The sequence below is a fragment of the Pyxicephalus adspersus genome, chromosome 6, assembly GCF_032062135.1.
Source record: "Pyxicephalus adspersus chromosome 6, UCB_Pads_2.0, whole genome shotgun sequence".
Lineage (NCBI taxonomy): Eukaryota > Metazoa > Chordata > Amphibia > Anura > Pyxicephalidae > Pyxicephalus > Pyxicephalus adspersus.
In genome coordinates this window covers 107493467-107521431 of record NC_092863.1, presented here as the reverse complement: position 1 = coordinate 107521431, position 27965 = coordinate 107493467, and the positions used below count along the sequence as shown (strand labels likewise).

Genomic DNA, 27965 nt, shown 5'->3' with positions numbered 1-27965 from the left:
CATCATGTGACCCCACTGATCTATGAGAGAGGCATCATGTGACCCCAGTGATCTATAAGAGAGGCATCATGTGACCCCACTGATCTATGAGAGAGACACCATGTGACCCCACTGATCTATGAGGAAGGCATCATGTGACCCCACTGATCCATGAGAGAGAGGCATCATGTGACCCCACTTATATTGGAGAAGAGGATCCTCTCCAATGTCCCTGGCATCTTTAATAACCCTGCCGTTACCACCATATAGAATGCCTCCTGATAATTATTTCCCAGCATTGTCTGGCAGTTGATGATCACATGGTCTCATTTATGACAATTCATCAATATCTGTCATTTATTATTGTTTTAATGTGTAATAAATAGACATAGATGAACATTTAGCTACATAAAAGGTGTTATTCTGTAATCATCCACAGAATTATCCTTTGTAGTTCCAGAATGACCTCGTGTTTGTGTCTCTGGAGTCTCTGAGGTTTCCTGTACATTCATTCGGGTATGAGGTTAGGTGGCTTCCTTAAGGCCGGCATTGGGGGCTGTTGGGGTTTTTTTTTAAAGGGTTTCCTCTGTTAGCCTGTAATGGATTGCAGCTCTATTCCCCACCTTTTCCAGTTCTGGATTTGTTCGTTGTCCCTGGGGTTCATGACTGATGCTTGTTCCTTGTATTCAAAGCTTCAAATCTATCTGTGAACTTCCTAGACTTCACAGCATACATCGACAATGCAAAACTTCACACCTCAATCTATAGGAAACCCCCCGAGTGGTGGCAATATCTCCAAAGATGCAGCTTCCACCCCCAGCACACCCAACAAGCCATCGGCCAAACCATTAGGTACTCCTACATGTCTTCGGACCCAGAAGAAGGAAATCAATATCTCAGTACCTGCAGAATCCTTCCATAACAAAGGGAATGACAACAAAACCTTCAACACAATCATAAACGCTGCCCTGGGGGCCAAAAGAGAAAATCTCTCACAATACAAACATCAAACATTCAAATTGCTTTGCAGTGACCTCTCTGGCCGGGGGAATGGGGAGAATACCTGGGGGTGAAGACGCATGCAAATAATAAAAGGCCGAGGGGTGTAATGTAGAATATGAAATAAAACCTTCTTGGTGCAATCACTGGACATGAAGTCCCTACTAGAAGATTTTTTCTCTGTTCTGGCTTTGGTGCACAATTGTAAAAGTTTGGATTTCACTTTTATCACTTTCTGACAAGGAGTAAAATAGCAAAAGATTTAACCTTTACCTGAACTTTAATACTATTATGTACTGCAGAGACTTTCCGGTCAGTATGGTTTGTATTGATTGCCATAGGTAGTATTGCCTCCTGGGAAGTCGTGCATTGAGGGGCCCCGTGTGGCCGGTGGTTGTTCTTTCTAATGGGCTATGGGAACTCTTATTGCTATTACTAACAAACTGTAGCCTGGAGTCCATGTTAGAAGTGTAATTTGGGCAATATCGGCTGTGTTCTCCATTCTACTCCTGGAATTATTTTACCACCACTGCTGGATGAAGACCCCACTGGATGCACTTTGTGGGTGCAGTATTGTTTAGACATTTTGTTTGCTGTCACTTAGTTTGTGCTCACAGTGATGGGAAATGCCACCCATGTTAATGCAGAAAGAATAAAAACCCAGACGAGTTTCCCTGCCCCCTCCATCCAAACCAAGAGCAAGGTCTGCAGTTCCTGTTTATTTGAAACTTATCAGAAAGAAGAATGTGAGTTCCTTGTGTTATGAGAGAAGATGCAGCTCCGCCATCTCTTTCTTTTATTGTGTGGGTGGGCAGTTGTTTTTATATTTGGTAATTTTCTAATTGTATAAATGTATCAAAGATTCTCAATACCAAAGTCATTGTTACCATTAAAGTCCAGCCAAACTGATAATAAACCCTCAACACCTGGGAAGGTTCTGCCTTCTGATCATTATGAATGTTATATATGAAATGTTAGGATTAAAATATAGAATACAATGAATTTCAATTCATCCAATGTATGTATCCAGCAAGTGTCAATCCATAAATATTTACACATCTTACAGGGGCCACTTCCCGATGTTACAGGGGCCTCATATACTTCAACATTTATATTAAAGGTATATGATACCCAGATTCATAGATTGCCATATGTGCAGTATATTCTTATATTAGGTGTATGATATAATTGGATTACAATGCTATATAAAATCCTCCAGATATTGTATCTGCATATTTGTTAATATCTATTGGCCACAATGGCTAGTTGTATTTATCAGTAAATAAAACAGAAATAGTAACCAACATGCAAGAAGCTGTGATAGGCTATAGGTCTGATATAATAAAGCTATTCAAGACTGGAGAAGAGAGACTATCATGGAAGAACTTGGGTGGTCCCGCAAACCTGGAATGGATTTCTTATAAATCCTTTGCTATTAGTTGGTAAATGTTTTTAGTCCATTCCAGGTTTGTGGGATCACCCTGGTTCTCACATAATTCTCCAGTGTTGGGGAGCTTTAGTAAATCAGGTCTGCTGCGTGCAATCCGTGAATGTCTATGCTATCCATTGGGCTCAGTCTATGAATGATGAGTATTCCATATGTGATGAATGTACATGAAATGAAGGTGCCATATAAACAGAACTGTACAATGAATAGTGTGCCCATTCACACATGTCCAGGGGTTATACCATCAATATCCCCACTGATATCAATACATAGTGCGATGTATCAATCTTCAGACATCCATGGAAATGAATAAAAACCATAAAACCAACATTAAAGGAAAATGAGGCACATTGAGCTCCCAGTGTTAGAAGCATGCAGGGATCAGCATAGCGGGGGCATCTTATAGACTCCATGGGAACAGATCACCTTGTGTGGGGTCATACCCCTACCTCTTCCAGCCAGCACTTTGTGACCAGGAAGATGAAATTCATTGTATGCACTTATTTGTATCCTAACAACAAGAAATAATACATAAAGAACAAGAAGTATTACGGGTCATCAGAATGAACACCATCCTCTAACATTGCAATCACCAATCACAACCACTGAGGGCATTCTCCAATGATGTCCACACAGCCAACTGATGGAATGTGATGTCTTTATCACACTTTATGTCTTCCACACTGATAATTTTTGATTCAATATTGACTGATATATTTTTCCAGTGCTGACCTCTTCTGCTTTACAGTAATGTCATTACCCCTCAGAGCTCACAATCTAATGACCCTACCACAGACATGTCACTAACACAACCGAAGGCCAATTTTTGGGAGAACCTTATTACATACCAGTATATCTTGAAGATGTGGAAGGAGATTAAACTGTCCAGAGGAAATATACTTTACATAAAGAACATACAAACTCCATGCAGAAAGTGTCCTGGCTGAGCTTCAGACTTGGGACCATTCCTGTCACCGAGAGCCCAGATCCCCATAGCACTAATTCGGTCCACAGAAACTAAAGCAATTCCTTGTATTGGATGAAACCCTTTTAAAATATTTTCACATCAGTTTCGTTTTTTTGAAATAAGAAAAACTCTCAGCTGTCTTCATGTTTAAATTGTGAAACAACCCTCAGATAGGAACAAAAGTGAAAACAATCATCAGAACACATCTGCTCAGCAACAAATGTTTCACTTCCAAAAGTATTCTCTTATAAAATTCCCCAAAGTGACCCCTTTGGTATCGGGATGACATAATGGCTGAAGTGACCCCAGTGGGGCGACGCTCCATCACTCCCTGACCCAATGACCTCCATCACACCCTACAATACAGAGATTCCCCACAACACCCTCCTGATAGCACAAAAATCCATTATTCTTTAACCTCTTGGGTCCACGACACCATTTCAAAACCACACATGGAAAGGGGCTGTTTGCCTTGGCAGTACCCATAAGCCCCTGGGTGTGTGATATTCCACACATGGCCCCATAGGAGGGTCTGTAGCGGATCAGTGAATGCTGCAGCTTTACACTTAAAGGAAAGAATGTCATGAATGACCTCATGGTTCTTCCTTCTGGAATGGAGCCGGTGCAGAGCAGAAGAATAATGTATGAGCCTGGATCTGCTCTCTACTTACCTATTCCTGTCCCCCAATAAAACAAAAGAAAAATAACTGAATAGGAAAATAAATAAACTTTCCTAAAAATCTTCCTTCCCAAAATAAATCTCAGGTCCTAAAGTTCATGTCCAGTGATTTGGATTACCAATGATGACTCAAATCCCTATGAAAGTAAGGAATGTAATTCCCATTTTTTGTCACCATTGTACTAAAAACTGATGCTCCTGTCAATCAAACCTCATGGTAAGCTCACAATTTCTGCAATTTTGAGAAAAAATTTCATGCTGGGCACCACAATGGCTCAGTGGTTAGCCTTTGCAGCGCTGGGTTCTAGGTTTGAAACTTGGCCAGGACACTATCTGCATGGAGTATGTATGTTCTCTCTGTGTTTTCATGGGTTTCCTTCAGGTACTCCATGTTTCCTCCAACACTTCAAAAACATGCAGTTAGTTTAATTGGATTCCACCCAAAATGACCTGTGGTAATGACATATGACTACGGTAGGGACATTAGATTGCGAGCTCCTTTGAGTACCAGCTAGTGACATTACTATGGACTTTGTAAAGCGCTGTGTAATAATAAAAATGCATTTATTCCCAATAAAATCCCCGGGGCTCCAATTCCTGTGACTGAGGAATTCTATTGCTCCATGTCATGTAATTTTAAAAAGGGATTGCGCTCCTACCAACCCCCCCTAAAACCCATGAAAGGGCCATTTGTACATCCTCATGTGCTTCTCCCCCTAATAGATTGGCCTGCATTAAGTGGCTCCCAAAATAACAACCTGGTAGCAATAAATATGTCTGTAAATAAATATCTGTGGTAGTTGGTTTATAAGAATCACTTCTGTTCTGAGCATTGACCTTCCTCTTTAGTTCTTCATTATGACTTTTCTTTGTTGTGGCGAATTTGGTTATTTACACCCCCAGCAGTGAAACTCACACAGAGGAAACTGCACGATATGTAAATCAATATTTCCACATGGCTGTCCTCTGGGAGTTCAGCTTTACAAAGTCTGAATATTCTAACTTCCCCAATTTTCTTTCCATTTCTTTCAGCACGGAGCAGGTGGCATTGATGGGCGCTTATGGCTGTGGTCTACGCTGACCTGAGGTTTTCCCGACCACAGAGAGGTCAGTATGTACAACCGGGGCCAATCCAAGGGGAGTTTGCAGTGGCTCTGCATGGAGGGGGCTTAGTACTGTGGTCTTTCTTTATTGGGATAACAAGAAGGTCACTTTGTGGTTGCCACACGTCACAAGAGGTTGAAAATACAGAAATTTAATGAAACAGATATTTTGGACTTAGATTTCGGAAGGAAGGGAATCTAGATTGTTGGTTTTGTCAATGACTTACTACAATGATTAAGAGATTTATGTAATACCCCCCCCCCCCCAAATCATATCGATCCTCACTCCTCATCTTCATTATGTATCTACTGGGAGCCTCGCAGCATTTTCTCTAAAGTCTCAGATTCAGTTTGTCTGGAAGTATATGGCAGACGTATATTATATGACCATTGGTGGACAAGCACCTGATAGGAATGAAAGGAGATTCAGAAGAAAAAAGAGTGGCCTGGCCAGGGGACTTCCTTGGCAGGGGCCCATGTTGGGTATTATATAGTTTAGTCCATGTGGAGGAGAGGGACAATTTAACAAAAGTCACATAGTTAATGGTGGGTTGTAGTTGGCTGTGGCTTTTATAATTTTTCAGGTCTCCAGAAAAATACCTGGCTTTGGTCCCATTCAAACATTTCAATGTTTTTGGTATGTTTGTGTATTTTAGCCCTTCCTTTTCTATTTTCCATAATACAAAACCATCAGAGATGGTGGAAACCACTTATAAGGGGTATAGTAGGTGTACAGACCCAGGAACTAGCACAGGAATAGTGGGTGCTCCTTATAATGGGCACAAAAGGTATACAGACCCACAAATCTAGCATATGAATGGTGGGTGCCCCTTATAAAATACTCCCCCTGCCGCTCTCTCCGCTCCTCCAATGACCTACTAATGACTTCCTCACTCATAACCTCATCACACGCACGGATACATCACGGTCTCGATGCCCCTTACAATGGGCACAAAAGGTGTACAGACCCAGGAATCTACCACAGAAATGGTGGGTGCCCTGTATAATGGGCACAGCAGGTGTACAGACCCCAGAAATCTAGCACAGGAATGGTAGATGCCCCTTACAGTGGGCATAGAATGTATACAGACCACGGAATCTAGCACAGGAATGGTGGGTGCCCCTTATAATTGGCAGATCAGGTGTACAGACCTAAGAACCCATACACATAGATCCAAACTCTGAGAGTAAGAGGAATGTCAAAGCCTTATGAATTATTTGTGCATAGGCTGGGAATTCTTTTTGCATATTTTTGTCTCTGTGCAGTCCATACACACAAGGCCCTGACCTGGGATAGCAATATTAAGCTATTAAGGAGTAAAATGGAACAACCCGCACATTTTGTCATTACCTGTACATGAGACTGGAGTAAACCTAACACACCAAAAATCTCTGATGCATAACAAATCTATACAAATAGTCACAAGCCGAATAAACAAAGTTTTACAATGTGCTCACAGATATACCAAGGCTTTACAATGTATCAAATAGCAGCCATAGTACCACTAATGCGACTACATCAGTCAAGCAAGGAAAGTAAAGAGGTCCCCAACGCCCAACCTTTCAAGGTACAACAGACCCCTTTCTCTGGGATTACCTGTGCCTCAAATGTCTTTTTGTGTCTCCTGCATTCCCCTGTGTCTTTAGTGACCCCCATGTCACCTGTGCCTCCAGTGTCTTCTTGTGTCTCCAGTGTTACCTTGTGGCTTTGGTGACCCCCGTGTCACCAGTGTTTATTTTGTACTGGACTCCTGTCTTTGTTTCTGACATTGCTTGTTTGCTGCCTACCTCCACCCCGGACTTCATTAACTATTCTCTTGCCCTCCGGTTCAGAATTGCACATCTGCCCACCCTGGAGTGCTCAAAGACCACAACCTGGTAAAACAATCATAATTTCATCGTGAATATCTTGTACTGTTAGCATTATCATCAGATGGTCCAATATTCAGCAATGTGATACATGCCTATGTCTTCGGTATTCTAAAGGGTGTCAGAATGTGAGTGGTACTGAATAATTCTTCTACAGATGCCCTTGTGTTATCATTTGATGTAGCTAGAAATAACTGATTCCACCTCTATATTTGGGTATCTGCTGCAAACAGTATTGTAGTCAGAAAAAGACAGGTTAACAACATAGTAGGGTGCTAAAGAACCCCCCAAAGGATATTAAAAGGTAATTTCATCCTGCTATTTCATGCTACTTGATGATAAACATGAACTGAAACAGCTCATCATCTCATAGTAAAGCAAACCTGAGGCACAAAAGTGGAACCCAAAACCACAGGGCCACGTTAGAACCCATAGCAGTGCCCTGAAGCATAAAAGAAAATGAGTTCATTGTCAGAGTTTGCAGACAAACAGAATTCCCAGAAATCTTCCAGCAAGTCTGACGAGCACAGAAGACCAAGATCACAAATCTCCCCAGAATGATGAATCAAAGTATAAAAACTATTCTTATTTATAGCTCATAATAGAAGATTACTAAAGCTCATTCACACTTGATTCAAAAAATATGAGGCGTCCACAAGACTCATTGTAGGAATAAAAGAGTCAACAGGACTTTCCCTGGATCTTCCTATATATCTGAGGATATGGAACATTGCTGGGTGCACTCCAGTCTGTGTAGCTATTAGATATTTGTTTGCATGTTGGGCATGCACCCTTTTTTAGGATTGGCACCCAGACTAAATTTGCTTAAATAAGGTTTTATTTTTCTTACTTAATTTCAGAGGAATGGTGTGAATAGAACAATGTAATTATCTTTCATATATTCTTCTGCTACATGCTTTTACCATCACCCCCCCCCCCCCAGGTCATTATCTCAGCAAACTGCAGCATTACCGCATTACCTGCATCCCTGTAGCCGTGAATTGTCCACTGTCCTCGGCAAACTGAGGCTGTGCAAGGCTGAAAGGAAATCCGGTATGTGCTGCAGCCAAAGAGCAGATTATTCAATCCTGTCCAGCCATTTTCTGCTGGGCCTATTTAAACCTCTCCAGTTCCAGGCTCAGGTTGCTGATTTTTGTATTTGACCTCGACTTTGCCTTGTCTGCCTCCTGCCCTGATCTCGGCCATTTTCCTGATATTGCCTTGTCTGCTGCTTTCCCTGACCTCAGCCTATTACCTGACCTTGTCTTGTCTGCCACCTGCCATAACCCTGGCCTATTACCTGACCTTGCCTTGTCTGCCACCTGCCCTAACCCTGGCCTATTACCTTTGCCTTGTCTGCCACCTGCCCTAACCCTGGCCCATTACCTGACATTGCCTTGTCTGTCACCTGCCCTAACCCTGGCCCATTACCTGACATTGCTTTGTCTGCCACCTGCCCTAACCCTGGCCTATTACCTGATATTGCCTTGTCCGCCCTCACCTCGACCCGTTTAATTACTTTGCCTTGGCTCGCTGTTTTCCAGCCTGAATCCCATTTCTACTCTGAAGTCAATTGATCCTTGTCACCCCCTGGTGTGGAGAACATCGGGGCCCCAACCTGATGACGTCATTGCAGCATAGTAGTCTGGTGGCCACTTGGGTCAGCAGCCCATCGCATGGTGTTGGTGAGGACCAGGGGGTCACTTAGATTCCACACCTCAGGTAACACGCGTATTGCTGACTTCAGAGCTGACTTCATATTAGTCCAAAATTCACCCAACATTCACTGGGCAAAAGTCACCTTTTGTAGTTTCATGTAAATACCCAACCCAACGTTAGGGATCTAACCAACAATGCCAACAATTAGGTTGCCTAAAATTATATTGAACCAGCATACAATAAGCAGTAAGAAACCCTCTCATTATCTCGTCTACCCTCTGTGTACATATTTTCCATCATAGTTTGATATAACACTGGTAGTAATGGTTCTGTAATCTTCCTATAACTTGTGGAACCACCAAACAACTGCTAACGTCCAATATCAACTCTTACTCTACAAGCTAATAAACACCCCTCCCCCATCCTCCAGATTCCCAACTCCTCCACCATTTCTTAGCATATAAACCCCAACCCCGGCATCGAACCCCTCCACATTCCAGTGCGTATTCACCTTTCTGAGGATGGAGATGAGCTGATTTCCATTGCATGCTCTATAAAGCAGATTGTTCTAACGGTATAGTTTTATTCTCCTTTAATGTTTAGGTCTTGAGATGATGGTGTTTCCAATGCTGGGGGTATAATGGTGATTATGGGGGACAGTCCATTAGGATAAGACTGTACGGCCTTATTAGTTAGATGAATAATGTGTAAATTATAATTTGTTACTACAATATAGGCCGGGTATGTCACAGGATGTGGTGAATCTTCACCCATAACCCCCTACGTCCTATCCCCTATTACTGGAGTGCAGACCCCCAGCATGGAGAACCCTTTTATCAGCCCAATTATTTAACAGATGAACTTATAGGACAGACTGGGAAGCGATCCGGGCACACCAGCACAGTCCTATATAACCAAACAGATTAAAGTCATTGTAGGTTATGTTTGATGCACAGATTCCACATATGGTATTGGTTTTGTTGGATTTTCTCTAGTTTTTGAAATAATGACCTCAATAATAATCTAATAGAAAACTAATGAAACATAAACAATTAAGCAAAATTAAACTAGATATGCCTACATGTACAAAATTACATTTTTTAAATACTTAATGTTAATATCTTCTATATTCAGTATATTTACAGAACTAATCACAAAGAAGTCATTCTTCATAATTTTGTGCTTTATGGTTCCCCAAGAAGTTCCTGTCAACCATGCCATAGCTGTGCCAGGCAGAAGCTTCAGTATCAGTCATGTAACTTGTGACATTTCCATCATTTATCAGTTTCTGGGCTCCATCAAAGATTCCTGCTTTTATATTTCACTACTCAATCCAGGGAAGAATCTACAAATGTATTTGCAGCAATCACCGTCCTTGTTCAGAGCTCTAACAAATTGCTTCATTATTCCCAACTTTATGTGTAGTGGGGGAGAATGATTTATTGTCAGCCATTGGCTCCATGTCGCTGCACCTTTTTCATGTTTTCCCTTGGAGGCCATGTCACTTTCTTCCAGTGATCCTGCTTTGCTCTTCTATCCCACAAGCCGATGAAACATGGGGACTTTGTGTATTCACTTTGTGTCCAAGTAGGAAGTTCACCATTTTTATATCAACACATATGGACCATTGGTGTTCATGTAGCAAAGCTTTTGTAAGACCATTCTGATATTTTCATATTCTTCTTTAAGTTTTGTTGAGTACAATTGGAATTGATGCATAGCAGTTGTCATTATGCAGTAACACAGATTTCATACTTGGAGTGGAACTGTCTATGAAAAGCGGCCGGTCTTCTGCTCGGTATTCTGGTCCTCCCATATGGGCTAGTAGGATATTTATTATTTAAACTGCAAAACATCGGTGTAAATAAAGATTGATAATAATATGCTGTGTAAACATTCGTTGTTGGTACAATAGCCTATTCCGATTCATGTATCACAAGAACTGGAGCCAATTCAATGAAACTGATGGCATTTCTGGATTCAGCAGACCCGAGATACACCAAATATAATAAAATCCTTGGCAAGTGAAAAAACATTTTTTTGTTGAGCTGTGTTATAGGCGATGTAATTTCCCCTAATAGGAGTACAATGTCCTGGTTTCATACCTCCACACCCAGCTCTCTAACACAAGAGAGGAAGTAAGGGGATCATCCTCATCATCCTCATCTGATTTGTGCACCATTATCATAGGTGTTGGATATTTAAAGCCCAAATTTCAGCCAAATTGTAGAACAGAGAGAGGAAAACCTGAAAGTAAATAGTATAATGTCAATCTGTGGCCACACAGGAGAGGTGTGTACTTCTTGTCTGGTGACACTACTATAAGCAATAGGACGAGCAGTTATCACCACGGCAGGAGAGAATGGGCTATGAGTTCTAATCCAGCGCAAGGTATCTACTCATGATCTTCTGTCATTATAACAATCTTGTTTATTATAATAAGTTAAAATATTTGATCATTAAGAACCATATTAGAGAAAGTGAATGAGCCCAGCATCACCTCACTGACCCAATGTTCTCAGCAAACCCAACTGAAATCTATGGGAGATGAATCTTGTATTTACATTTACACTATTTTAAGGATATATAGACAAACTTCAGTCAACTAACAGGTGGCCTCATTCACCCATCATTGGTACCAAATAAAAAAAAAGTAACAATAGTAAGGGGCACAAAGGAAGAATTGAGAAGAAGGTAATGAAGGGGAAGAAGGGGCAAAATAAGAAGCTCGGGATAAAGGGAAAGATGGGATAAAAAAGGAAGGATAAGGAATAAAGGACAGAAGGGGATGAAGAGAGGAGTATGAAAAGGAGGATAGGGAGGTTGGAATCATAAAGGTTGCTCCCAATGATCACCAGCCAATGAAAATGCTTCCACTTTTTACCTTCACAACCAGTAGTAGGATCCACCCACCTTTTGTGACACATTCCCTTTATTGGCCCCTGCATTGGGGACGCAGGTTCAGGAGAAATACCCAACTTTATTATAACGTCACATTTTACTCACATTTACAGATGGTATTCCGGAGTCACCATGTGATGACTGGGAAGTTACATATGAGAATATCACCCCTCCAAAGGAGACCCAGAGAGGAGAAGAAGGGAACCCACCAAAGGTCAAAGGACCAAAAGGTAACACTTGTTATTAATGAAAGGATGGGATTATAGATGTACACCTACAGACAACGATATCATCCATTGAGGAATCTGGAGAATTAAATTCCATCTGTATTTGACATTTTATCCACTTTTTTGCACCTACCCTGGGTTATATATCTGATGAGGACGTTGCACCGCTGGTTACTGCCAGGTTGCGGTCCTTGTGTTCACCAAAGTGCAAAGCACCGTACCAAATCACAAAGCAGAGAGATAGTCAAGGAAAGCCGGGATCAAGGCAGGCAGCAAGCAAGAGAGGTCAGGACACATGCCAGGGGTCAAATACCAGGGATCCAAGTTGATAAAGCTTGGAAACTGAGGCACGCCCAGAATCAGAACTGCAAGCATGCGCAGGATAGAGCCGTCTGTGTGTTAGAGGGGAAGAGGTAAGTGTGACACCCTGCATACCGGGGGTGGAGGGACCGGTCATCCATAACACAGGTAGAGCTTTGGGGAGACTGACCTCTTCCACATGAAAATTATGTTGATACAAAAGTTGGCAGTTTTTCTTATATAATTAATTATTTAATGTTTCTTGCTATGAGCTATCTATCTCTTATCTATATCTTTCAATGCTAAAATCAGAATATAAGGCAGTGTGCTGTGCCAGCCTCATTCCCTCTATACTGAAATGACATCTCATTAAGGAAAAAGGGGCAGAGTTTAAAAAATAATAATTGTATTTATTTGTGAATATTCCGTGCCTGTCCTGTATGAGCAGGGTTAAATGTTCCTAAAAATAACACCAATGATTCTTCATTTTATTAACAACATTCCCAATGTTAGGGTTAGAGTTAAGGCTGAATTGATTGTGGTTGAAGGTTAGATTGAGGCATTAGGTGTATCTTTAGGGTCGGATTGATGAGTTGGTTTTAGAATTTGGGCTAGAGTTGTTGTAAATTGGGATTAGATTGCTTGATATTAATGTTTAGATTGAGGTATTTAGCAAAGAATAGTCTTAGAATTGCAGTTAGAGTGAGCAAACTGGTTGAAGTTTGGTGTTAGAGTTAAAGCTTAAATAAGGAATTTTGTTGAGGTTTAGGTTCAGACTAAAGAGTTTGATTGAGGTTTGAGGTTAGTGTAGCATATAGATTATAGAGCTTGGCAGAGGTTAGGGTCAGAGTGAATTGATTGTTGGACATTTGTGGTTAGACTTAGGGTTAGACTGAAGAGCTCAGATTATGTTTGAGGTTTAGGGTAAGTGTTAGGGATAGATTATGAAGATAGGGAGGAGGGTTAGAGCTCAATTAGGACATTTTGTTAAGGATTAGGGTTAGACCGGGAAACTTGATGGAGGTTTAAGGTTAAGGTTAGGGACAGAATATGGAAATTGGTTGAGGTTTGAGGTTTAAAAAAAATGTAAGGTTAGAACAAGAAGTTTGGTTTAGGTTTATGAATGAAGAGGGTCAGAGTAAATTGTTTGAGGTTTATTATTAGAGTTAGGGTTAGAGGAGCTTGGATTAGGTTTGTGGTTTGTGTTAAGGATAGATTGTGGATCTTAATTGAGGTTTATAATTTATTTATTTAGATTTAGTTTTAATTGCATTACGAAATTGGGTTTAGTGTTAGAGTTAGGGGTTTGACAAGAGTTTGGTTGAAGTTTAAGGTCAATGTTGGAGATAGAATATGAAGCCCGGGTTAGAGTTAGAGTTAGGCTGAGGGTTAGAGCTCAATTAAAGCATTTTGCTGAGGTTGTTGAGAAGCTTGGCTGAGGTTTGCGGTTGAAGATAGAATATGGAATATGGTTGAGGATTAAGGTTCAAAGTGTTAAAGTTGGATTAGGGAATTTGGTTTACGGTTAGAGTTAGAGGTTAGACTGAATAGCTCAGTTAAAGTGTAAGAGACATAATGGAATTTAGAGATCATGAAGCCAGGGTTAGGGTAAGGTTTATTTTCAGTTTTATTGAATTGGAGGAATATTTTACAGCCTAGAGAGAAATGAAGGGGTCAGTTCCAGAATTACAAGGTAAGTTTGGGTGTTTTCCTGGTTTTTACGAACTGACTTTGACCACCCAAAACATCATATGTGTTAGCACTGCAGGTGGTGCCGGCGCCGCTGCTCCTAATTGCAGGCACGGGCGCCGGGTCCTATCTTTCAGGTAACCCACTACCTGTGTTCCATGCCTGTGTTTCCTTCATGCCGAGACTTGCTCTGGTGTTTGAGCTGGCGTGGGTAAGTCTCTCCTAATCTATGAGGTAACACACACCCTCTGTGCTCTACCGCCTATGGCTGGTTTCCTGCAGGTATTTAAAGGCACCTCCTACTACAGGAAGTTTCCGGAGCAATCTCTGGTTTACCCTGTGTAATGCTCAGTGCTAAGGTGTTCTCTCTGTTTGCTTTGCTGTGTACCGGACCTTGCTTACGTTTTTGGACTTTGCCTGTTTGCTGACTGACCCTGACCTTGGATCCTTGTTTCTGGACTTCTTGGCCACGCAAGCCCCTCGGTGCTTGCACCGGGTTTCCTGACTCCTGTGGTCAGCTGTCACTGGCCTGGGGATTGCTCTGGAGTGGCACCTGGCAGCTACCCCGCAGCCGAAGTCTATCCTCACCATCAGAGGCTCTAGTGAAGACCTGGTAGCGGCTTAGTCACGCCCCTCTGGAGTGTACCCGGTCAGTGGCACAGTGGGTCCACACCCGCTTGCATAACAATATGCACAAGAAGTGTGAGTGGCAAACATGGTTGATAGTAATTTAACATTCAAATTCTCAGGACTTCAAGAGCCAACAGCAAAAACTTTGGCTTGAGAGATACGTCAGGACATCACGCCCTTTTACTGTCACACCGCAGTGGGTGCAGGGACACACTTCATATAGGGTAAAGGGCTAAAATGGCCTGGTACTAAAAGGTAGAAGGCCCCCTTACAAATATGTCCCGAGGATCAAAGAGTGATATACTCACTGTCATATAACTGTGAATACCGACCCGGAATTGTGGAAAAAAAGCTAAAGGGCCCCTGTTGGTGAATATAAGAGAGGGTAGTATTCTGCTCCCTGTTTATTGGGCTTTTGTAATGTAGGGAGCTGTAAGGTTGTCTGCTACTGTGTGGGGGGGGCGGGGGGGGGATTACTTACATCTGTAAACATTGTAAATTTTAATTTAAAAAGGAAACACAAATTTTTAAAACTAAAAGTTTTTCCCTTTTCCTCTGTGTTCAGGATTCTGGGCTGGTTACTCCCATTATGTCACACTCTGCGTCATCTCCGTGGCATCCCTGACCACCATCATCGTTCTGTCCGTACAATGTGAGTATTTATCGATAGGAGATCTGGCTCCCCATCATTCTGTCCTATTACTTGTAACACTGACATATACCACAGTGCTAAACCAGTCCCGGTACAGAGGAGCTTGCAGTCTAATGTCCCCCCAATGGTCACCCACTATTATTGCACGTTTCCATGTATATTCCTATTAGGTTCACCTTGCTAGTTCCAGGTTGGACCCTCTTTTACTGGGCTCATTCTCCATGGCAAATAGATCCAACAAGGTCCAGGAAACATTCCCCGGAGATTTTCTCCATATTGACATTATAGAATCACACAGTGGCTGCAGATTTGTTGGCTGCTCACCTATGATTAGAATTTCGGATCCACCACATCCCAAACGTGATCTATTGGATCCGGTGACTGTGGAGGACCCCATTGTTATGAACCAATCTGAGATGATTTGAGCTTTATGACACGGAGTGTTTTCTTGAAGGAAGTAGAAGATGGGGGCACTACGGGTAAAAAGGGATGGACATGGTCAGCAATAATACTAAGGATGGCTGTGGGATTTATACCATGGTCAGTGGGCCCAAAATGTGCCAAGAAAATACTTTCATATTGTTGATGGCAAATTTTGAGCCCAAACTTTCATTTGCATCAGAAATCAACTCATCAGACCAGGTAATGTTTTTGCAATCTTCTCTTGTGCAGTTTTAGTGACCCCGCATGAATTGTAGATTCAGGTGCCAGTTCTTAGCTGACAGGAGTGGCTCTCAATGTGATCTCCTGCTGCTGTAGTCCATCTGCTCAAATGTTGGATGAGTGGTCCATTCAGAGATCTTTTCTGCAGACCTTGGGTGTAACGAGGGTCTATAAGAATTCCTATTGCCTTTCCAGTAGCCATTTTCTTCTGACCTCAACCGGCATCAACAAGACATTTTCACCCAGAGAACTTACGCCTGGGCGTTTTCCTTTACTTGAAAAATTCTCTGTAAATCCCAGAGACGGTTGTGGGTGAAATTCCTAGCAGATCAGCAATATCTCACCAGACCAGCTTGTGTAACACCAACCACGTCGCCTAACTCACCTTTCTTCCCCATTCTGATGCTCCATTTGAACGTTAGCAGGTCATCCAGGAATGTCGACATGCTAAGTTGCTGTGACGTGATTGGCTGATACTGGTATCAATAAGACGTTGAACAGGTGTACCTAACTTAGTGACTGATAAGTTTATATAGCACTGACACATACCACATTGTTGTACAAAGAACACAGAATCAGAGGAGCTTACGCTCTAATTTCAGCTGCAACGTTTGTTTAAACAAATTATTATTCTATTTTCTCTTCACTCCTGCAGTGTCTCTGGTGACTCGGCAATATGATGAATCCTCCAATATGTTAGAGATATTACAGCGGGATCATGGCCACCTGAAGTCTAGCCTTACCAGTGATATTTTCAGAAAAGAGTCCGTGGCTCGGGAACTTCAGGAAACCATCAGAAAGACAAAGGAAGAATTGGAGATAACTAAGCATAATCTCCGGGTGAGTCCGGAGGAAGGGGAGCGCAATAAACAGAAGCTGCAGAGCATCCTCCAGGAGAAAGCACAGGCTGACATCACAATAACTAACCTGAGAAGAAATCTCCAGGATACAGAAAACCAGCTACAAGGAAAAAGCAATGAACTATCCGGGTAAGTGAATGTGATTCATCACCCAGAGGTTTACATACATGAGAGGTGAATGTCCATGTAACTTCGCCAGGTGTGTTGTTATTTTTGTATTATTTCTTAGTTTGATAAATATGGATTATTGCATAGGGTAACAAGTGATTACCCAAAAGGAGAGTCGGAAAATATATTCAAATAACACAGTTGCCAAGCCTGGAAATTGTTAGTAAATAAATCTAGGAGAAGAAAAGAAAGGCTTTTTTTGCAAAGTTAAATTAAAACAGATATATTTTACCCTCAGTCAGGGATAGTTCTCCTATGCTAGTTGGTGTCTACTGATCCCGTGTTTAGGGTAACATGCACGGTCATAGTAACATTAACATCTTTTGTCTCGAACCCGACGCATTTCGCTCAAAGGCTTCTTCAGGAGATTTTTAGACCGAAACTGTTTATAACAAAAAACATAATCTTATTACATAGCGTAATATAAACATATTATACCAAATAGAGATAACATAATGAAAAATGGTGATACAAGATAAGTAAGAGCAAATTCACATGATAGATATTAAGTGTAACAATTTAAAAGAATAAATTTTTGAATTACTTGGTATTGAAGTAACAATTGGATTACTTTTGAGAAATTAAGTAAGGTGGGAGTTGGAATACTGGGTATTCAGGTGTTGGAATATCGAGTAATCAAGTTTCAAATCTGGATTCAAAAAAGTATAATAAATGGAAACAGGAAATCAACATATAGCCTGGACATGACCAGGGGACAGCATTAGAAGCCTTCCTCTGCCATGACCAATCAATCCACCCCACCAATTAATCCCCCAAAGTAAAGAAAACCACAACACAATTTCTTGGTGAAAAATTGGCCACAGCAGCCCCCTTTTATTAACCATTTAATATAGGGAGGGAGGGTGGGGATGCAGTCCCACAGCAATAATTTTCAAAGGATCTGCCCTGCTCCCCAGACCTCTTCTTTTTAACCCCTAAACTCTCACCACCCCTCAATCTTCTACTCCAATCCTAAACCCTGATTTTCCCGCATTTTTACTCATTAACATACATTACATATATATATATATATATATTTTTTTAAACTATTAACCTCTTTTGCCCACGTGCCTGCTTCTGCCTTTCCTCTTGAACTTTTGACCCCCTCCCTTGATTGCTTCTGAACTTTTCACCCCCTTTACATATCCAGTCTTCAATGCTCCCCCTGTCATGAGGCCCTCCGCCCATAGATGTCATTTCAGGCCTGCTTTTCTTGAGAAATCTTGTATAGGGAGTAAGACTTACTTGAAGGTTGGCTGCAGCTAAAAGGATATTTTGTTGGTTTAATCCTATTTTCTGTAACGTAAGTTATGGCAACGTTTCCCTTTTGACTTTTGGATAATAATGGTCAGGCAGGAAACCCCATTCAGCCAGTAAGTGGTGCAATGAAGTCTAATACAGAAAAAAACATTGAGCCAATTTATTGGTATGCGGTGATTTGATCCATTTGATTCTTTCTTATATATACATCCTACATAATTGTCTATGGAGCTTGAAATATACACAAGCAGCCAATATTCAGCCAGTGCTGGGCTTTCCTATTGGAAGGTGCACGAGGCTATGCAAACTTTTATTTGCAGAATAAAAATGTGTACACAGTGATGTATGTATGAGACAGACTGGAGTATGGATATAAACATCCTAAATTACATCAGTGAGGTATTTCTATGTTTTAAAGATAAACCCCCAACAAAGATATCTTAAAGGGGAATTAAACCCTGGGGATACTCACCGTTCTCCATTCCATCTTCGTTAGTCTGGGCCAGGGTGATTCCTGCACAGGCACACAGGAGTTCATTCCGTCCCAGCACCCACAGGGGAAGATGGGATGTGCGGGGCATTCCTGCACCCAATACGTGCCTGATGCCAAATTATAGTTCTCTTACAATTCTTGTGTAGGAAACCCCGGAGTTGTTGGAGGGATAAGCAACATTAGGAGCCCGTGGGGTGTATTGTAATGCAAAAGGAGCGCTGATAGGAGTAGGGTGACAGAGAGAGCTCATCAATACCTTTCCTTTACTGCCCAACTGTAGGACGAGGGTGGCTCCATGAGCCCAAAGGAAGTATGCTGTCATTTAAATCCTAGATCCAGCCAAACCATTGCACTCAGCTTCAAATAGATAATGGGTTATACAGCCTTTTTACTCCTGAGGGATCCCCTATTGAAACCTGTTCTTTGGGGATTATTAGGGAAAAAAAAGTAAAAATGGTGACCAGTCAAAGGAATTTTCTACTACAGTGGTGGCTGGAATACAACTTTTATAGACAAGTAAAAACATAATTAGAGTCATTCAGCTGGCCTTACCAAGTGGCTTTGGCCACCAAAATATCCTGGTATCATTCATGGAAGGTCCATCAGCCACAGTCAGACTGCCATCTTTTTCCATGTTGGGGAAATTCCCCACTCGTATCCTTTCCAGGCACAATTCGCATTCTTAGCTCAGTGGACATGTCTAATGTCTAAACTCCCCTGAAGAAGCCTATACGTGTGAAATGTGTCAGTATTTACTTAGGAACTCACATAAAAAATGTTATATCTCATTCTTGTTATATTTGAAATATAAGAAGTAAAATTCAAGCTTATATTTTATCTCAGCCCTCACAACCTCTCTTTTTACCTCTCTGGGAGCACAAACATGTGAAATGTGAAATATTCTAGGATAATTGAAATGACAGAAGTAGATGAAATGATTCTCATGATACAATGTGATACAATGACCGTTATTTCCACTACAGCTGTAAAAATAATTTGGAATCAGCCATGCGGCAGAAGCGGAAAGACAACCAGGAAATTACCAATTTGAAAAATGCTCTCACTGCTACTAAAAGGGATCTGAGTACAGAGAAAGCCGATCTAGCCCGGAAGACAGAAGAACTCTCTACGGTGAGGAAGACTCTGAGTGACCTTCAGGAGGAGCAGGAAAAATCCCAGCTTCAGCTGAAGAAGCTCCATGACCTGGAGGAGAAGATGAGGGTAGCTAAGAATTGCTTCTTCAAAACCTGTAAGTGTGCAGAGTGTGCCGGGATCTCACAGAAAATGGAGAATCAAATTCTTGTCACCTAAACGTTTATCCCCAAATTGGGTTACTCAAGTAGAGGTAGACCTTTCCCCCTTTGTTGTTTAGTTAGGTTGCTGTGGCCCAATTTTCTTACCTAAGGGTTACCCGGGCTTATTCAGGTGTCACCTTAACCTGGGTGGCCATTAGGACTGTGCATTGGCCAGAATCTGGAGATATGATATATATCATGATAGAAGGCTTATATGTCAATGTATTGTGAGATTGCATGTCATTTCTCGAAATCTGTCATAGCACAAAAAATTCTGCAATGGTCCAGTATTGCCCTACCAGTCCCCACCATTATTCTAATCCTGAATGTTACCCATATTGCTTGAAAACAACGAGTTTCCCTTACTCTGAGACCTGACTGCTGCCTGTTGCCAATGTAAATATTGGGGTGTTGATCACCCTTATACCAGTGGTTGATAATAACAGACAGGTATAGGTGCTGTCCTCTGTCCAACAACTGATGTGCCAACCAAAACCCATTATACACGGCTTAATCAGGACCAAGCATGCTTAGCACTGACAGGTTGGCCAATACTTCCATGAGCTCATTGGGAAAACTGGCCCCCAGGTTATACAGGAAACACGCAGAAGGATATTTCCCAATTTTAATAGCCATCAACTATTTGTGGTCTATTTATAAAGCGATGAATCAGAAATCCACTAAACATTCTCTGGAGGAGAATCTTCCAGACTTGTGTCTCTAAAGAATGTTGGATGAATTCTAGATTCACTGCTTTGTAAATAGACCCCAGTGGGTGGAATGTACAACTTTCTTGTATTTGGTCACTCATGAAGAAGTTTGGCTGCTGGCCTTATACCCACCTTAATATCCGTGGATTTACTTAGAGGAGAGGAGGGATTCATATTAATGCTGAAAGTGAAGTCATTCTCTCCATCAGTGACCACAATTAAACCACAGTTACCACATTTTACATTCATAGTTACAAGCTTTCATTTTCTTTCCAGGTGATGGTGAGAAGAACGAGGAAAAGTCTGGTAAGTTTTTCTTTCAGAATAGCCATGTGTTTAATATATTCTTCAACCGGGGTGGAGGAGGAGGGATGTGGGGCGATTTGGGGTGTAGACAGGGAGAGAATAAGTTTGGGTACGTGATGGGTCAAGCATGAGCAAAGTCTAACTTTTGGCAAGGGCAGATGGAATACCCCCATATCCTAGCACATCTCTGATTACATGCTGATCCTAATACACAACCCCCTCCATCTTCCATAGACACGGCTGCCATCTGTCCATGGGGCTGGAAGAAGATGGATGAAATGTGTTACTATTTCTCCAGTCAGAGTGATGTTCGATACAAGGCGGCCGAGGACTGCACAATGAAAAACGCCACACTGGCCAAAATACAGGAGAGCGACTCCACTCTGAAGGTACCAAAATATTTTATTATAGAGAATAATACAATGTAACACAATGTAATCACACATCAATGGCCATCTATGGGGTATCTTTGTATTGGTAAAATTAAAAATAGCGCCATTGGTTTCTGCTCTAATAATATATTTCATTTGTTTTCCTTTAAAAGTTTGAAATGGTAAAAAAATTGTATTGCTAAATGGTAAAAAAAATTTGTGTGATGACCCCCATTCCCCACCCTATGTTCCAGCCGATGGAAATTCATGAATAAATTAAAATAAAATCAATTTATCAGTCACTTTCATACGGCCCAAACCAGCGTCCGCTCCCACTGGGGAAAGCATCTCACTTGGCCAGGCCGGTGCTGAATGAGGATCCGGATCCATTATTCATACATAATCGGGGTCCCACATTGATCAGACCAAGGTCTAATCACCCCATAGATGAGATGACCCAGAATCTCACTGCTACTAAAAGGGATCTGAGTACAGAGAAAGCCGATCTAGCCCGGAAGACAGAAGAACTCTCTACGGTGAGGAAGACTCTGAGTGACCTTCAGGAGGAGCAGGAAAAATCCCAGCTTCAGCTGAAGAAGCTCCATGACCTGGAGGAGAAGATGAGGGTAGCTAAGAATTGCTTCTTCAAAACCTGTAAGTGTGCAGAGTGTGCCGGGATCTCACAGAAAATGGAGAATCAAATTCTTGTCACCTAAACGTTTATCCCCAAATTGGGTTACTCAAGTAGAGGTAGACCTTTCCCCCTTTGTTGTTTAGTTAGGTTGCTGTGGCCCAATTTTCTTACCTAAGGGTTACCCGGGCTTATTCAGGTGTCACCTTAACCTGGGTGGCCATTAGGACTGTGCATTGGCCAGAATCTGGAGATATGATATATATCATGATAGAAGGCTTATATGTCAATGTATTGTGAGATTGCATGTCATTTCTCGAAATCTGTCATAGCACAAAAAATTCTGCAATGGTCCAGTATTGCCCTACCAGTCCCCACCATTATTCTAATCCTGAATGTTACCCATATTGCTTGAAAACAACGAGTTTCCCTTACTCTGAGACCTGACTGCTGCCTGTTGCCAATGTAAATATTGGGGTGTTGATCACCCTTATACCAGTGGTTGATAATAACAGACAGGTATAGGTGCTGTCCTCTGTCCAACAACTGATGTGCCAACCAAAACCCATTATACACGGCTTAATCAGGACCAAGCATGCTTAGCACTGACAGGTTGGCCAATACTTCCATGAGCTCATTGGGAAAACTGGCCCCCAGGTTATACAGGAAACACGCAGAAGGATATTTCCCAATTTTAATAGCCATCAACTATTTGTGGTCTATTTATAAAGCGATGAATCAGAAATCCACTAAACATTCTCTGGAGGAGAATCTTCCAGACTTGTGTCTCTAAAGAATGTTGGATGAATTCTAGATTCACTGCTTTGTAAATAGACCCCAGTGGGTGGAATGTACAACTTTCTTGTATTTGGTCACTCATGAAGAAGTTTGGCTGCTGGCCTTATACCCACCTTAATATCCGTGGATTTACTTAGAGGAGAGGAGGGATTCATATTAATGCTGAAAGTGAAGTCATTCTCTCCATCAGTGACCACAATTAAACCACAGTTACCACATTTTACATTCATAGTTACAAGCTTTCATTTTCTTTCCAGGTGATGGTGAGAAGAACGAGGAAAAGTCTGGTAAGTTTTTCTTTCAGAATAGCCATGTGTTTAATATATTCTTCAACCGGGGTGGAGGAGGAGGGATGTGGGGCGATTTGGGGTGTAGACAGGGAGAGAATAAGTTTGGGTACGTGATGGGTCAAGCATGAGCAAAGTCTAACTTTTGGCAAGGGCAGATGGAATACCCCCATATCCTAGCACATCTCTGATTACATGCTGATCCTAATACACAACCCCCTCCATCTTCCATAGACACGGCTGCCATCTGTCCATGGGGCTGGAAGAAGATGGATGAAATGTGTTACTATTTCTCCAGTCAGAGTGATGTTCGATACAAGGCGGCCGAGGACTGCACAATGAAAAACGCCACACTGGCCAAAATACAGGAGAGCGACTCCACTCTGAAGGTACCAAAATATTTTATTATAGAGAATAATACAATGTAACACAATGTAATCACACATCAATGGCCATCTATGGGGTATCTTTGTATTGGTAAAATTAAAAATAGCGCCATTGGTTTCTGCTCTAATAATATATTTCATTTGTTTTCCTTTAAAAGTTTGAAATGGTAAAAAAATTGTATTGCTAAATGGTAAAAAAAATTTGTGTGATGACCCCCATTCCCCACCCTATGTTCCAGCCGATGGAAATTCATGAATAAATTAAAATAAAATCAATTTATCAGTCACTTTCATACGGCCCAAACCAGCGTCCGCTCCCACTGGGGAAAGCATCTCACTTGGCCAGGCCGGTGCTGAATGAGGATCCGGATCCATTATTCATACATAATCGGGGTCCCACATTGATCAGACCAAGGTCTAATCACCCCATAGATGAGATGACCCAGAATTTTAGTTGATGTTAGAGTTGATCTGTAAAAGAGATTTGTTGGAATCAGGCAAATTTTGGAGCCAGGACCAACATTACCATTCCATGTGACCAGTCTCTAGGCAATGGTAGGTTATGAGAACACTTTAAGCTTCAGCCTAAATAATTACCAAATTCAGAATGAAGAGTTCTAATTACATATGAATATCAGCAAAGATAATAATTGGTGTCACATGACATCAGTAAGATTGGTTCCTGTTGGAAATGGTTGTAATGAGATCTTCTTTCTCCAACATCTACCCAGTCAATAATAACCGAACTACATCTCTCGCCCCCATCCCATGGTCATCTCCAACCTCACCTCTGTCCACATACCATGAAGTTTCTTTAATAGGTGATGGACAATTGTATCCCTCTGTAAAAATATAAGTATTATCAAAAATTTAATTCTGCTTTGGAAAACTAACGCACAAATATGATTGGCTGTTATGGGTAAGTTTTGTTATAGACATAAGGACAAGTTCTGCAGATGTTGTCACTTGGGATTTCACACCGAGATATTCGCTTTTATACATTCCAGGATTGGATTCGGGAGGAAGGAAAACATTTCTGGATTGGTCTGTCTAAGATTCATAATGAGTGGAAGTGGTCGGATGGGAGCATTGAGTGAGTTATTTTCCCAATATTTGTATGTAAACTACAAGGAGGAAAGATGCAATGGGGGTGATTTACTAAAGGAGTTCAGGCTGTACACTTAGCAAAGTTAATTACACAACTCAACAAAAAAATGTTTTTTTCACTTGCCAAAGATATTTCAATATATTTAGTGTATCTCGGGTCTGCTGAATCCAGAAATGACATGAGTTACATTGGATTGGCTCTAGTTCTTGTGATACAGGAATCGGAATAGACAATTGTACCAACAAATGATAACTCAGCATATTATTATCAATCTTTATTTACACCGATGTTTTGTATTTTATATAATAAATGTAGAATTATTCTCATGAAACTTTCATTCGCCTTCTTTTTATTCACACATTTTCTTTTTTTACAGAAATATGAGTTCTACCAGAAGAAGTTGTATAAATGACCCGAATGTATTTTGTTACATTTGTGGTGAATATTACAGAAACATTACAGAATTGGTGAAACAAGCATATCTTGTATATTTTGGTATTAAACTGGGGGCCCAAGATAAGTATTGGGCCCCCTATATGGTATGCGTCAGTGTACCAATGGTATGGGGAGAGCCCAGAACTCATCATAATGATTGTTATTTGTGTGCTGGGAATGGAAAAGAATCGTTACAAGAAACACAAGTGGGAGTACGGTGATATGGAATCAGCGACCTGTGCCGCATGGTGCCGACGTTCCCATAGCGGTGTTCATCTGTTTGGCAAGAAAATGTTAGTTGATCAGTGTAATCAATCTGCAAGGGAATTTTCAAGCAAACATTCTATTTTTTTATACCATGATTGGTAATGTCTAAGTTTTTGGTGAATTTTTACCTCGTACACTAAACTAAGTGCACAGACTAAATTTCCTTAGTAAACCAGATCTGTGGAATGTTGAAGAAAATCGTCATTTCAGCTTTTGTTAAGTTTCTCTAAAACAAAATCTGGATATCATCAACCCTTTTGTTTCATGCTATATCCAAGCTCCTCAGTGGTCATCATTTAGAGTGCACCATTGCTGAGTTTAGGTGAGGCGATCCAGGGTGATCTGGTTGGATTTGGATCCATTAATTGGAGGTTCACCAATCTCTCCTGCCAGCGCTGGGTTTACCATTAGATCCTATGCGGGGAGATTGAGGCAGCTTTTCCTGTACGGTTTTCTGCCTCACACCTTGTCTCCATTATTAGTAGACAGGTAATATCAGCTTGTTTATAGAATTCTCAAATATTTCGGAATATTACAGCAATGAATAGCACAGATCTAATAATTCCAGTTCCTTCATGTTCTTCAGATGTAAAACAGATCTAGGAACATTTTTCTTATTTTTTTCCAGGAAAGATTTGCAATCCAAGGGGGATCTCTGTGCCAAGGCCTCACCCACCCTGCACGTCCAGTCTTGTAGTTCTTCTCTGCCATGGATCTGTCAGAAGAAGGCCATGGAATGCAGATTAGGGATGGAGAATCTGCGCTGCTTCATGGAGAAGATAAATATATAGAATCATAATGTACAGACTGCTAAAACCAATAACAGCCAATCATACCTATCCATTGTAGTCAGATCAGAAAACATGTATGTGTGTGATCAATAACGTTTTATACAGATCAGCAACGTGATTGTGTTTCTTATATCGGCTTCCTACGCTGCTTTTTCTCCAGCTTTGTCCATGATATATCATGTGTAATCGTGTAATGGGTAAAAATGTTCATATTAAGGGAGTTCTGAATAAAAAACAGGAAGAAGTAAGGAATATGAAAGGATCTGTTATCAGAAAATGAACCTCTTTCTCTGCTCACCTTAAGGTTCTGGGCGCTCACCAGTCCCCCAATCTAGCTTTGCCCTCTTCACCTGTACCAGGCCCCCGTTTAGCTTCCGGGGGTAGCTGCACCACCCCAACACCCCGTTGCCCCCAGGACTTCTGTTTGCAAGGGATGGTGATAAAGCAGAACCAAGATTCCAGCAGAGACAAGTCCAGAATACGGAGCAGAGGTCCTACACAGGTAACAAGTCCAACAGACGAGATATCCAATGGTAAAGACAAAGTCGGGGTCACAGGTAGGAAGTCAGCCCAGGCAGCATACAATCTCAGAAACAGTCAGCGACAGAAAATCCAACAAATAAACACTCAGCTTTTTTTTTTCTTATATTTTTATTACAAAAATAGAAAATGTATGCACAAAATAATAAAAGTATTTCCAAAAAACAAAGAAAACAGTTTGCATAAACAAAAAACATCTTTTCTGACAACCAAAGAAAATAAAGTCCATCCAGAGAAAAAATAAAACATTATATGTAGATAGAACCATAAGAGTCCATATGTTAAGTATACAGAATTTTTGGCAAACGACAACAAGAAGATATTTCACGGTTTATGACATATTACAGCGATTTACCTTTATTATTACAATGGCAGAGTATTCCACATGAGGATGCGCCAAGTTCTTCAAGCTTTCACTTTACCCAATTGTTTACAATCTAATAAATAGAATTCATACATTTTGCTAACAGCGTATTTATTACACTCTTGATACAATTTGTTGTAACCCATAGGACTCGGCCTTTCTCTTGGGTACCAATGGAGGAGAGCCGCCTCATGATCCAATCTGTGGAGGCCTGTAAGGAATGTCAGCAATGGAGCCATTGACTTCCACACTTGTCTTATGTATGAACAATTCCCAAATAGGTGGAGGAGCGCTTCCTCCGCTACAACCTTCTCCGGGACAAATAGCGCTATTTACAAAGCCCCTCGTGTGCTGGAAGGCTCTGAGCGCTAGACATTTGTGTATTGCCAGGATGAAGCTTTCAGCTCATTTTATAACAAGGATTTATTTCCATGCTTCCAGATTATTTCTGATATTTCTGTAGTGTAGCCGGCTACTTTGCCTGTCTCTGCGTTGATTTGGATTTGCCTTCTCAGTTTTTGTAAATCCGTTACCTGGGAAGTTCATTTCTGTCCGGTTTTATTTGTCTAAAAGCGGTTTTTCGTGAAAATGTATTTTACAGTATAATATAATAGTATGAGTATAATAAAGTGTTAAACACAAAATCATGTCAAAATAATACATTAAATAAATTAAAATATATATATATATTTAAAATTGTTTTTTTTCAGGGGGGTAATATATTTATTTCACAATTTTGAAGACTGAAAAGATGAATACATTTTTCCAAGATTTCATACTGCTTGGATGGAAAGATAAGTACCGGAGCATTTTGTGAGGGGTGATGCCACTCCCTTCCCATAAAAATGTATCCAGCGCAATATTTTAAGTAGTAATTCCAGTTCTTTAAGCTTAGGACTTTTGAGACAAAAGGTGAAGTAGCTGCTCCATAGAAAGATTTTGAGATCAGGAACATCTTTACCTCCATCTTCTTTTAGAGATTTTTTGCCTTTTGAGCTTCTCAGCCGTGTAATTCCAGAACAAAGGAAACATTGGCCTGGTCAGACTTGTCACGGTTCTATATACAAGGCTCAGGTATAAGATTGGTGGCAGAAGTACAGACTTTATAATCTAAACTTTCCCTTCCAGAGT

The 27965-nt window shown here is 41.1% G+C and overlaps 1 protein-coding gene and 1 long non-coding RNA gene across 2 annotated transcripts in view; one reads left to right on the top strand and one right to left on the bottom strand.

The window, feature by feature from the left end:
* LOC140332639 (uncharacterized) overlaps positions 1–3404 on the bottom strand; it is a 6652-nt gene extending 3248 nt beyond the window's left edge. The window contains exon 1 of the long non-coding RNA XR_011921217.1: positions 3274–3404. This is a non-coding gene — a long non-coding RNA (uncharacterized lncRNA). The remainder of the gene's footprint in view (positions 1–3273) is intronic.
* A 1688-nt stretch (positions 3405–5092) lies between these two features.
* LOC140332807 (uncharacterized) lies at positions 5093–27478 on the top strand. Its single transcript, XM_072414000.1, has 12 exons — positions 5093–5178; positions 11717–11833; positions 15015–15101; positions 16420–16753; positions 19529–19794; positions 20827–20856; positions 21091–21245; positions 21527–21881; positions 22914–22943; positions 23178–23332; positions 24337–24422; positions 25768–27478. Exons 1-12 carry the CDS (start codon positions 5133–5135, stop codon positions 25928–25930), a joined length of 1824 nt encoding a protein of 607 aa, XP_072270101.1. The 5' UTR covers positions 5093–5132; the 3' UTR covers positions 25931–27478.
* The last annotated feature ends 487 nt before the right edge of the window (positions 27479–27965 follow it).